Here is an 11,561-nt window from a genome sequence, read left to right as displayed (position 1 = left end):
GAAATGGAATTGGTATAAAAAATCATGATACATACTATATAGTTTCCACATCAGTACTTTTGTCCCATGATGTTTTGAAAGGCCAAAAGTACACCAAGATGAGTAGTTAAAGGTTGGAAATTCCTAAATATTCAATAAATCTAAGAAATGTATGATGACATGAAATGGTTAATAATACATGTCGTGTATCCCTTTTATAGACAAGTGGGTGATGGGGTGTTTTATTTGAGTTAGGTAGAAATAAGGACAAAAACCTTGCACTGTCATAGGTGTCATTCTTGGTGAATAGTGGTCTCTTTTTTCCTTTAGGTGATATATATATACACCTTTCATTCTTCATACCATTTTCATTAACTCATTATGAAATTGAGTGCTAACTAGTTGCCATTCTGTTAGTGTTATCAGTTCAAAGAAAAACATGAGTTCATCTAACCAGTTAAACCAGAGCAGCAGGTTCCTAGCAAATAAACCAAGGAATGAGGTTAATGTGCAGGGATACACCTTCAGAATTGATGGTAAGAACAAATATAAAGTTAATCTTGTCCTTGACATAAAAAAAAAAATCAAGGTATGTTTGGTTCTGAGGTAAAAAAAAAGGAATATTAGGAAGAAATTGCAAAATAGATATTTTTGTCACTCCTCAATTCTATTTGCTACTCCACATATACTTTAGTCGGACTTTTCCACTAGACATGCCAACTCAATTTTTAAATTGGTATCCTTAATTATTACCTAAAATAAATTGATATCTTTTGTTGCCAGATATTTAAAATTCATCTTCAGAATTGATATTCTTATTGTGGGGTCTTGAATACTCTATTCTTTGATCAAAATATTTAGAAGAGAAAAGAAAAGAAAAATATGAAGGATTCTATTTTATAATTAAACTAGAACAATCCTGTGCAATTTAATCCAGTGAGTGAAAATGAGTTGTGAAAATGAGTTGATAACCCACATTAAATTTGTAGGAGAGAACTTAAATTCGATTTTTATAAAATATATTCTTGAAAATGATTGAAAACTAATCTCACTTATAGTTTATATAGTTCACTTATAGTTTCATATCATGGATGCAGATTTAATGTACCAAGACGTTAGGTTGGATGTGATATTAAGTGTTCATGACTCATTGATGGTGTTAAATTATTATTTGGATGTTTATTATAATAATGATAATTATTATTATTATTATTATTATTATTTAAAAAATGGTGGCATAAGAAATATAAGATTGGTCCAATGATTAATAAAAGGTGAAGGGAGAAGGAAGGAGAAAGATATGGTGGATTCAAATCTCCTTAATTGACATTTTCTAATAAAATTAATAAATTAATATTTATCAATAAAAAAAGTTGAATATGGCATGGCTTGGGAAGTGACATGTTTATATCAAATATATCAAGATATTTTTTCTTTTCAAAATAAGGACAATTTTATATTAATTTTTCTCCCAATTATTTACTTCCTTTATTTCTTGTGTAACATATAAAACCAACTGAAGTTAAGAATTCCGCAGGAAACACAACATTTGTGATGAACTATGGACGTTGGTCAGAAAAGCGTAAGAGACTTATTTCTGAGATACGGAGTGCTTTAAATGTTCATAATGATCAAGTTCTTGATGACAAACTACTGTTTCTCATAGACACAGTCATGAAGCACTATTTTGAACTCTTCGAGATGAAAACAAGTGCTGCAAATTTAGATGTCTTCAGTGTTGTTTCTGCTATTTGGTGCACAACAGCTGAACGCAATTTGTTGTGGATTGGAGGCTTTCGCCCTTCTCAATTGCTTCAGGTGATGCTTGTTATACTTAAAAATAAAATGTAATTGGTTGGTGGGGGAAATAAAAAGAAAAAAAGATATTGACCTAGTTAATTAGTTTAGATAAACTTCTTAACAAATATTTGTAGAAGGAAAAATAAAGAAAATTAATGATGTAAAATAAATTAAACTTTTTATATAAAATAATTATAAAAAGCTTTATGTAAGTTATGAATTAAATACATAGTTTGTTTAAGCTTGTTTTTTTTAAATAAGTATTTTTTTAAATATAATAACGTTTTATGATTTCGTGATGTATATATCTAAACTGTTTTTATTTAAAATAAATATTTTTTTTATTTTTCTTAATAAGTAACTTTTATCTGTTTTTTTAAATGTTATATAAACAATAATTTTTTAAAAAAATTATATAAACAAAATTTTTTAAAAAAATTAAGCAAATTAACCCATAAGCTTGAAGCTTAGAAGTTAATATAAATTTAATCATATTTGCATCTTGTTAATTTTCACTTTTCCATTTTGGACCTTCACATGTGCATGGTTTTTGTTTACTTTCAATATTTTTTGGTCGTATTATACATACAACAATTTCTATGCATTGTTAGAATAAAAAATAATCAATTAAAAATTATGATGGATATAATTTTTAAAATGATTATTATAAAGGTTGTAATAAAAAATGGTTATGGTCATGGGCATTGCTAATGTAAAAACTCTTTACATCATTTATGCATAGAGTATTTTCTCTATTTCTTAACTGTTATATTGTCACTCGTTCATCAATTTTTTCCTAGTTAAACTCCTTAATTAACTTTACTTTTTAGGATACAAACATTATTGTCACAATTATGTTCCCTAAGTGTGTGCTTTGGGTCCAGGCTATTCTGCCTCAAGTTCAGCATTCATGCTCCCAGCAACAACTTTCTGATATTTTTAGTTTTGTACAATCCTGTCAACAAGCAGAAGATGCTCTTGCACAAGGCATGGAAAAACTCCAGCAAAACCTTGACAAAGCAACAGCAGCTGGTGACAAAGCATTAAAACTGACGTGTGTCTCACAACAAATGTCATTTTTAAAGCAGGTAATATGCATGCACACACATGCATGATCATGAGAATCCAATTTCTCGATCTATTATATATGTTAATATGTTTTTTTGGTATAAGTTCTCTATTTTGCTATTAACACTGTTTCTGACACGGTTTCTTGTTACAATAGGCCAATCATGTTCGCCAGCAATTCTTGTATCAATTATCTCGTCTCCTTACAATTTGTCAGTATGCTGAATTCTTACTTGCCTTCGGAGAATGCCTCTATAACTCCCAGCCTTGGAGCTCACTTTGAGCATCATCCATCATGCTTCCGTTCATCACAATGAGACCATACTATATTATAATACAAATAAACTTTGCATCGGATCAATGTGCATGTATCCTTTGCTTAGGTTACTATAATTGTATGTAGTTTTGCCAAGATAGCGGTGTATTGTTATTTTGACATTATTAAATAGAGTATAAATGTGATTTATTATATATTTGAAATTAAAATTTGAGATATTCAACATTGTTTAGATGTTCGGATGGATGTAGGTAAAAGGTGTTTGCGTTAAATTCATATATTTCATCATTTCTTTTTGTGATGTATTTTGTTTGTGTTCATGTCCTTTGATCTTCATGCACAAGGAATTTTTTCCGACTCAGCTAAAACTTCCAGATTCTCATTTTACCCAAAATATTCGGAAAATGAATTGATTAAATTGTTTTAGAACTTATTTTACTCAATACTTACCGATCAAAAATCAAATTTCACCTAAAAAATATCAAAATTCCCCCTTTTCAAATATTAATACTACATCCTACAAAGATTCTTCAAATTTTATTAAATTTCTCACTTCTAAACTTTTAAAATAATTTTATATTTTAAATTCACTAATTCCAAATTATTTAGATAGAAAATGAGAATTTTAGATGAAAAAAAAAATAATATGAAGGAATGATCAATTTTACCAGTCCCTGCCCACATGGCCTTGTAGTTGCATTATCAACAAATGAATTGATTAAATAATTGTCACAAAGTAAAGCAAATTTTTTTTATTTATGAATAAAAAAATAATTACCTCCATTACTAACATCATTTGTAGGAGTTATCATGAAATCTCGGGAAAATAATGAGTTTTAATAACAAATAAGATTATACTTAACTACACTTACCAAAGGAATTGAGTCTAGGATAAAGAAATCAATTTTCCATAACACGAGGAATTAAGATATGTTCTGAGAGAAATATTTACTTTTGGTGTCCCACAATATCTAGAACAAATTTGTTTTTGAAAAAATGTAGAGGAAAAAAAAACTTAACACAAGTATTAGTAAAATCTTAATTGTTCAATATACAATTGAGAGGGTTTTTGAAAATATTTCCTATTTGATGGAGCAAAGCTATCAAAACGTTTTTCTGACATTCTTTTTTAAATATTCTCTTTATGATTAATTAAAATTTATTAAAAATTATCAATTTTAATAAATTTCACTACTAAATTAGGAGATAGAGACATTAAATGAAAAGTGTGATCTACCAAAATTAATAATTTTTAATCAACTTTAATCATTCATTAGAAATATTAAAAAAAGAATACCAAATAGTATGTGACTAGCATTTCTCTTAATGTCATTTCACTCCACAATCAAGGTAGAGTTGGAACCTTGGTTTTATGTAATCTTGTAAATCAATTGGAGCAAACCCATTTATCCTTAATTGGACACAAAAGTTACTTGGAAGATGTTAATCAATGAGGTTAAAAAGAATACAAATAACATGAGTTGCAGCAAAGAAATACATATTGCCAAAAACAGTACACTAGTGCAACATGTGTCATTTTGCTTTTGGGGTCTTACAGCAAGAGTGAATTGTAAAATTGGGAAAAGGCATACATAGGTGGAAAGAGTTTGTGAGCCAGGCCGGCATTCTGAGGAAAAAGGTTTACACCCCACTCACTCCAATTTCCAACTGTGTGTTGTGATCAAGCTGTCTCTAGTGTCTACCCTTGGATTTTCAGAATCTTGTTGTCACTGTGTCACAAAACAAAAAACCTTATATATATATTCTAAAATTTCCAAAACCCATTATTGTTTGTACCTTCATTTTTTCACCCTCAAAGTTTTCAACTGTCTTCCAAAACTACGTTACCTTCTCTCTCATCCTGTCTGAGAACCCTGTGAGTGTGAACTTTACTCAATCACTGACACCTTTGCGGAAAAGATACAGACTTTTGGTTCATGTGACCCCTTAAAACAGTCTTTTTTCCACCCCACAAAACAATTTCCTTGCCATTGGTCTCTCCACAGTACTATACTTCTGTTGGTCTTGGTTTGAACTTGCAAGTTTCCAATTTTGAACCAATAATGGTGGTGAAGATGATGAGTTGGCCTACATGGCCACCTCTCTCATCTAAGAAATTTGAAGTAGTTTTCATAGTGCACAGGCTTGAGGGGTCATCAAGTATGGAGAAAGATGAGTTGGCCTCCATGGTCAGAAAGGTGTGGCCTTGAGCTCATTGAGGCGCTCCATCAAGAGAAATTTCACCAGAGAAAAGGGTCTTAATGATGCAGGAGTAGTTGAATGGAATCAGGAATTTAGAAATGCGTGCAACTTTACTAGGTATAAGGAGAACGTGTTTTATCCATGGGAAGTTATGTTCACAGTCTCCAATGTAAGTTCCTTATTAAATGTATAATATCCACTTTGTTTTGTTTTCTTCTATTTATTTCAATTTTAAATTATAATAATATCATTTCCTTTTTATGTTGTTACACATGCCATGCATTATGCATATTGGAATTTCTTCATCATATATGTATATATTTTTAAATCATGGCCTGTCATCATTGGTCTTTTAAGCAGTAACAACACTACAGTGCCTTTATTATTTCTGGAGGTGTTTCAGCACTTAAGGTTCTTTGGTGGTCATTGGGTACAATTGAACTTTATTTGGGTTGGGGACTCGGATACGCTTGGTAGCTAGTAGAATTAGAACATGAAGGAACCATGGTGAAATTCCCCTTTATACATTCCTTGCTTGCACTTTTATCAAACATGCTTTGAGGCTTTTTCCCATTGAAAGGAGCATTTCAAGCAAGAAACGCACCTCTAGACATTCCTTTTGCTTGCACCCTTTCTGCAGAAGGGGTTATTCAAATGAAAAGAAAAATTTTAAAGACACCAAAATTAACACAACACAGGGTTTGTCCTACCAAATTGGGAAACAAGCATTCATGTTAGATATTTTACCGATACTTCAAAATAACTCTCAATATATTTTATATAAAAAAATATACAAATAATTAAATACAAATGAAAATATTGCAATAACTAAAAATGATAGTATTTTACTAATTAATGTTAATTTTAAAAATATTATTTTTTTCTTTTAATTAAAGATTCATATTTTTATGGTAATTGTATATATTGTATAATGATCTTGCCATCTCTTACAATTTATAAAAACTACAATTTATCTGTATCTTTATCTATATTTATAAGATTCATGTCACTTGTATCCTTGTTTATTAGGCACGCTTCTACTTTTGATTTCTCGGGTTTGAAACTTACCAAGGTGAAAGGGGAGCTACTTCTGAAAAAACATGGAGAAGAGGGTGGAGATGATATTGATCATGATCGTAGGCTGCTGAGCTCTTCTGATGATTACACTAGTGGAAAGGTATATATCATAGGCACAACTTGTCTTTTTTCTTCCATTTTTACTTTGGTCTTGTACTTTACAACCACCTTTGAAGCAATTTAAGTAAGTGTACATGTTTTTTTTTGCAGTGGCATAAGATAGAAGATAATGTCACAACTAATCTATTATTTTACATTCTAAGAATTAAATTTCAAAAATCTTTTTCAACAACACTTGAGAAAAAAATTTGTTGGAATGCATAATAGTGTTATTTTTGTGTTATCCTATAATTTCTACAAAAAGATTTATCTTTTTATCTCCTTAACCAATGCCATAAGAACATTAGTTAGGTAGACGCTTTAATTATTTCAAATATACGTTACAGCTTCAAATACTGAGTTACTGATTATGCTTATTTACAAAGCACTTACACCAATATCAGAGTTCATATTCTCATAGATGGTCTCATACTTGACGCAGTTAATGTTTTGGTGTGCTAATTTTTTATGAAACCTGCCGAACGGTTATGTACACAAAAGCACAGAAAGGCCAAGACATAAAGACCGGACTGACCCTTGACAACAGAAAATAAAGTTCCGAGTACCTTGCAATTATTACAGCATTAATGTAACATATTAAGTGAAAATTAATTATGGGCTAGCATAATTTATCACCAGCCATGTCTAGTAAGGGAAAACTGACAGGCAAAACCATGCTAGAGAACAATCTGATAGACAACATATAATGAGAAGAAATGGATCATATGCAGTTCAAAAACAACCGCAGCTCATGCAGATACATATCTGAATGTTTCCATTTGTCAATTTTTATAATTTATATTTATATTGTTCGGTAAAACAAAACATTTTAATGGTTGAGTTTGTGCACGGTTTTCTTAGCTATAGGTAAAATAAATTTCATAACGAGGAATCCTAAGATATATAACAAAAAAGAATGAGACTGCTAAGAATACATCATTGCAGGAAACATCACCTCCCACTTAAACACATATGAGAGACCAGTTTGATAACTCCCCACATGGGTGCATCATTCTGCAGGTAATAAAATGCAAGTTACAGTTAGCTGCATAGTCATTCCTTCTCCAGGTATGTTCACTTCAACTGAACATAAATCGTTAGAAATATAATGTCAGTTAAATGTTATCAGTTAACAACATCAAATACCACCGCAAGAGTAAACAGTAGTCACCTAAAGTCAAATCACATATGAACATGCATCAATACATTAATTTAGTTTACTATGATGTTATTCCTCACAATTGCAGAGGCACTTATTGAAGCGAAAAATAACAGGACTGTTCTCATACTAAAGGAACAAAGAATCTAAACATATTCTACCATCCATCCAATCCACTTACCACAAAAACAACATCAAAAGCTTCTTGATAGCAGCTAAGTGAGTTCTCAACGTTGTGATTCCTGCAACAATAATTTTATACAGTTGAGCCTCTGTATTAATTACGTGTTACCCAAGCAATTAGAAGAACATAAATTTGGCAAAGAGATTCGTAACTTACAGGAATCCCATGGATATTCGAGTCTCATAATTCAAACCATCAGACATTCCCAAGTCTCCAGTGTGATCACCGAGGAGGAGAACATTGGTTCTCTTCTTCAATGAGGAATTGTCGTCAGTAGGACCATCCATATCACCCAATCTCTCATGAACAGGAGCAGCCATATCAAGAGCATGCTCATTTTTATTTAAGCTATGAATCAATTTTCCTGTGATAAAAATTTATAAGTAAAAAGTAAGAACTAATTTTATCAAGATGATTAAAAGCCCCCCAAAGCAAGTCATGGCGCAGCGGTAAAGTTGCACCTTGGTGACCGATTGGTCATGGGTATGAATCCAAAAACAACCTCTTTACATATACAAAGGTAAGACTGCTGCATACAATGACCCTCTTCCATACCTTCACATCACAAGGAGCCTTCAAGCTTCAGGATACATTAGCTTTTTTGGTTTAAAAGCACCCCAAAATTGTATTTTATCCAATATACTCTAATACCATTCAACGACCACTTGAAAATTTGAACTCAGCCATGAGCTGGAATGTTCCAACTTATAATATTCATACATAAGAAAACACAATTATACATGAAAGCCAATATCAATTTACAGAGTTACAGTTAAATATTTGTTTTAAATTTTATGTTCAGCACACAAAAAAGCATTGAAAAAAGTTTAAGGAAAAAGTAGAATTTCACAAGACTCCGGGACTGGGAGTAAAGGCAACATTTATATTTCTGCAAGTTTTTTTTTAGTTTGCTGTTGCTGAATTCCTTGTTAACCTATGTGAGAAGTTTGGATTTGCATAAGATAGATTCATTAAAACCAAAAAGAAGTTCATCTGTTGGTCATGACTTGCATGAGCAATATGTTATTCAATTCTAGAAAGTTAATATAGAACTTACTAATAATAAGTGCCAAATCAACCAACATTTGAGTCACTTTTCATATATTTTTGGAACCGTTAGTAACAAGTGGTATCATTGGTGTTATGATGAAGATATCCAAGGTTAGAGATTCTAGAATGTTATTTGTTACCCTGCAAGAGACAGTAATACACGTATCCAAAGTTTCTACATTTTGGAAATCAAGGAATTTCATCTAGGTTTGAGTGTTTTAAAAACCTTAGGCAGGGTTCATATCCAGTTCACACTCAAAATAGTGGTTGGATTAGTTGAGCAAGCTGTCATGCTACAAATTACAATCATAAGCTCACCCAAGTTTTTTGTTACTCTCCCCCCGCCCATGATATTAAACCCTGTATAATAGAGCACATAATAAGGTACTGAGCAGTGTTACCAATGGCGGAATATGGCAGAAGGGCAAAATTCTGTCATATGAACATGCCATTGAAACCTATGGTGCCACCATAGCAGGCCTCCACTCATAAATTGCCTATGGCGGTTGGCAAAACATCCGCCATGCCATTCCGCATGGCGGCAATGGTGTCGCCATTCAACAACATTTACTGAGATAAGATAAAATTCATTAGCCATCTGTTCTCCCAGGCAAATAAACATTTATCAAAATATGCAATAAAAGTTGCAGGTATCAAACACTTTCCGCCCAACACTATGTGACATATCATCCATTGTACTCCGTGTTTGTTAGGCAGTCATGGTGAGAGCCACTGTAGAACTTGCAATGTTTTTTTTTATCGGCAAATGTTAGTTGTTAGTTTGTTAGCTTTTGTTAATAGAACTTGCAATGTTATTTTACCCAACCCACTCACCAAGGAGTAAACAGAAATAAATAAATGAATAAATATATTTGCTTCTCTCTATTGACAGTGAAACCTAAAGGCACTTATTTAATGCCTCAGCCTTAAAAAGATGTATTTGGATATGAAAAGCTAGATGATAAACCAACAAATATGTAGCTAATGAATGTAGGAAACACAGAATCACCTTTGAAAGATACAAGGCGGCCATCATCATCAAATACCATCCTGTTGGATACTATCCTCACATTCTTGAAGGATCTGTGAAGTTTCTGCCTTAGGACCTGTTATTATCAGAAAAGGCAATAATACATTGCAATTGAGAGGCATAAACAACAATAGAGAAGAGAGTGAAGAGAAACTGTTCAGCAACTTTGCCATCATAAAACAAAATTGATTTTTCAGACCTCTTCAATGATATCAGCAAGCCCGGCTGAGAATATTAACACAGGAATATCTCTTTCCTAAAGATTAAAAATAGAATACAGGAACCAGTGTCAGCAATTGAATGTTTGAATTTTCATGCATATATATTTCATTTCATATATTCACCTGATATACAATGAACATATCAACATGTAAGAACTTATATCTGCCAAAGAAGGATGGGAAATATACCTCCAGAAACTCAAAAAGTTCAGAAACACCTTCCCTGAAAGCTATGTTGGCATTAGCAACTGATTGTCTTATTGAATCATATGTAAGTCCTCCCTCAACAAGAAGACCGTGTGTTTTTCCCCACCTGATACACCACATTTAGAGTTTCAGCAAAAAGCATTAATGCCAATACTGAATGTCACTGTTCAACTTAGAGCCTATATATCCACCATTAATTCACACACCACTCTTCCATGAGCTTCGTTTTCTCTTCAAGTCCAATAGTCGGCGAAAACTCTAATGGATGGTAATATTCATATAACTGCTGCCTTTTGGCATCATATTCTGGATTACCCTGCTGCAAAAGACCATGACTGGCTACAAAAGTACAAATGAATCTATGAGATATGATACATATCAATTCCTAGACAGTTTTTCTTGCATCAAAACCTCAAAGGGAGAAATAAAAGGTTGAGGGAACAACATACTTTGGCCACGAGTTCCATTAACCCAAAACTTTGTTAACGTGGCATCAAAATCAGCAATCACCTGGTAGCAGGAATCTGTGAATACAATCATAAAAATGGAAACATATTGTGCTGGAAAGTGGAAAATCTCAAAAAAAAAAAACCATTTTTCGAAGGCAACCCATTTTTTAAGCCATCACATTGAGCCAATTCATTAAGCACACACAAAAAACAATAATTATGGAATACACAATGCAACACTTAAATTAATTATCAACCAAATGCATGCAAAAACCTGAAGCTTCTGGGGACCACCCAAACGAATTGCATCAATTTTCTTCTCCAGTGAAGCAGGGTCACCCACCAACAAGTCTGAAGCAACCTTCACTTCTTCCATTTGCAAATTTTTCCCGCAACTAGAACTAGAAAACGATACCCTTTAACGAAAAAGTGTCAGAATAATTAACAAATTTGTAAAAGGAAAATAAAAATACAAACTTTAACATATAGATGTGCAATACAAGTATTATAAAATGATTAATAAGAAAATAGGGCACGAAGAAAATGAACCTTGTGGTGGTGGAAGTGTAAGGGGAAAAGAAGGAAAAGTGGCGTTGGCGAAAGGAGGTGACGAAAATGCCTTGAAGTTGGAGGCGATGACTCATTTCATTATAGAGTGAGTGAGTGGAATCAATTCGAGTTTAATTGGCATACATCATCAGTATATTACCCGTCAAGTGTGACTCACTGCTGTTACCTAAAGAATTGGAGAAAAACAAA

At 32.3% G+C, this 11,561-nt stretch overlaps 2 protein-coding genes across 4 annotated transcripts; one reads left to right on the top strand and one right to left on the bottom strand.

Moving 5' to 3' along the window:
• The first annotated feature begins 286 nt into the window (after nt 1-286).
• Nucleotides 287-3,347, top strand: LOC100527435 (DOG1 domain-containing protein). 3 transcript variants are annotated; one of them, XM_041013033.1, is made up of 5 exons: nt 287-515; nt 1,517-1,561; nt 1,652-1,797; nt 2,664-2,867; nt 3,005-3,347. In XM_041013033.1, the coding sequence occupies exons 1-5, from the start codon at nt 419-421 to the stop codon at nt 3,128-3,130; spliced, it is 618 nt and encodes a 205-aa protein (XP_040868967.1). In that variant the 5' UTR covers nt 287-418; the 3' UTR covers nt 3,131-3,347. The 3 variants fall into 3 exon arrangements, with proteins under 3 accessions (XP_040868967.1, XP_040868966.1, NP_001236051.2); XM_041013032.1 differs by having other exon boundaries at nt 1,646-1,797; NM_001249122.2 differs by having other exon boundaries at nt 353-515; nt 1,517-1,797; nt 3,005-3,298.
• Nucleotides 3,348-7,209: 3,862 nt separating this feature from the next.
• Nucleotides 7,210-11,511, bottom strand: LOC100815584 (7-methylguanosine phosphate-specific 5'-nucleotidase A). Its single transcript, XM_003556267.4, has 10 exons — nt 11,352-11,511; nt 11,077-11,218; nt 10,803-10,863; nt 10,560-10,692; nt 10,336-10,459; nt 10,125-10,181; nt 9,905-10,001; nt 8,002-8,209; nt 7,843-7,903; nt 7,210-7,516 (listed from the first exon to the last, which is right to left on the bottom strand). The coding sequence occupies exons 1-10, from the start codon at nt 11,444-11,446 to the stop codon at nt 7,454-7,456; spliced, it is 1,041 nt and encodes a 346-aa protein (XP_003556315.1). The 5' UTR covers nt 11,447-11,511; the 3' UTR covers nt 7,210-7,453.
• Between the last annotated feature and the right edge of the window lie 50 nt (nt 11,512-11,561).

This window comes from Glycine max, chromosome 20, assembly GCF_000004515.6.
Source record: "Glycine max cultivar Williams 82 chromosome 20, Glycine_max_v4.0, whole genome shotgun sequence".
Taxonomy (NCBI): domain Eukaryota; kingdom Viridiplantae; phylum Streptophyta; class Magnoliopsida; order Fabales; family Fabaceae; genus Glycine; species Glycine max.
The sequence above is the reverse complement of the archived record's forward strand: the minus strand, read 5'-3'. Positions and strand labels throughout refer to the sequence as shown.

What these genes read in the sequence shown, in the direction of transcription:
- LOC100527435 (NM_001249122.2), top strand. Translation starts at nt 419, where the DNA reads ATGAGTTCATCTAACCAGTTAAACCAGAGCAGCAGGTTCCTAGCAAAT. An exon ending in GCCCTTCTCAATTGCTTCAG is followed by an intron (nt 1,798 to 2,663) that starts GTGATGCTTGTT and finishes CTTTGGGTCCAG; the next exon opens with GCTATTCTGCCTCAAGTTCA. An exon ending in AAATGTCATTTTTAAAGCAG is followed by an intron (nt 2,868 to 3,004) that starts GTAATATGCATG and finishes TTGTTACAATAG; the next exon opens with GCCAATCATGTTCGCCAGCA.
- LOC100815584 (XM_003556267.4), bottom strand. Translation starts at nt 11,446, where the DNA reads ATGAGTCATCGCCTCCAACTTCAAGGCATTTTCGTCACCTCCTTTCGC. An exon ending in ACGAAGCTCATGGAAGAGTG is followed by an intron (nt 10,460 to 10,559) that starts GTGTGTGAATTA and finishes GTGGTGTATCAG; the next exon opens with GTGGGGAAAAACACACGGTC. An exon ending in TTGCTGATATCATTGAAGAG is followed by an intron (nt 10,002 to 10,124) that starts GTCTGAAAAATC and finishes TGATAATAACAG; the next exon opens with GTCCTAAGGCAGAAACTTCA.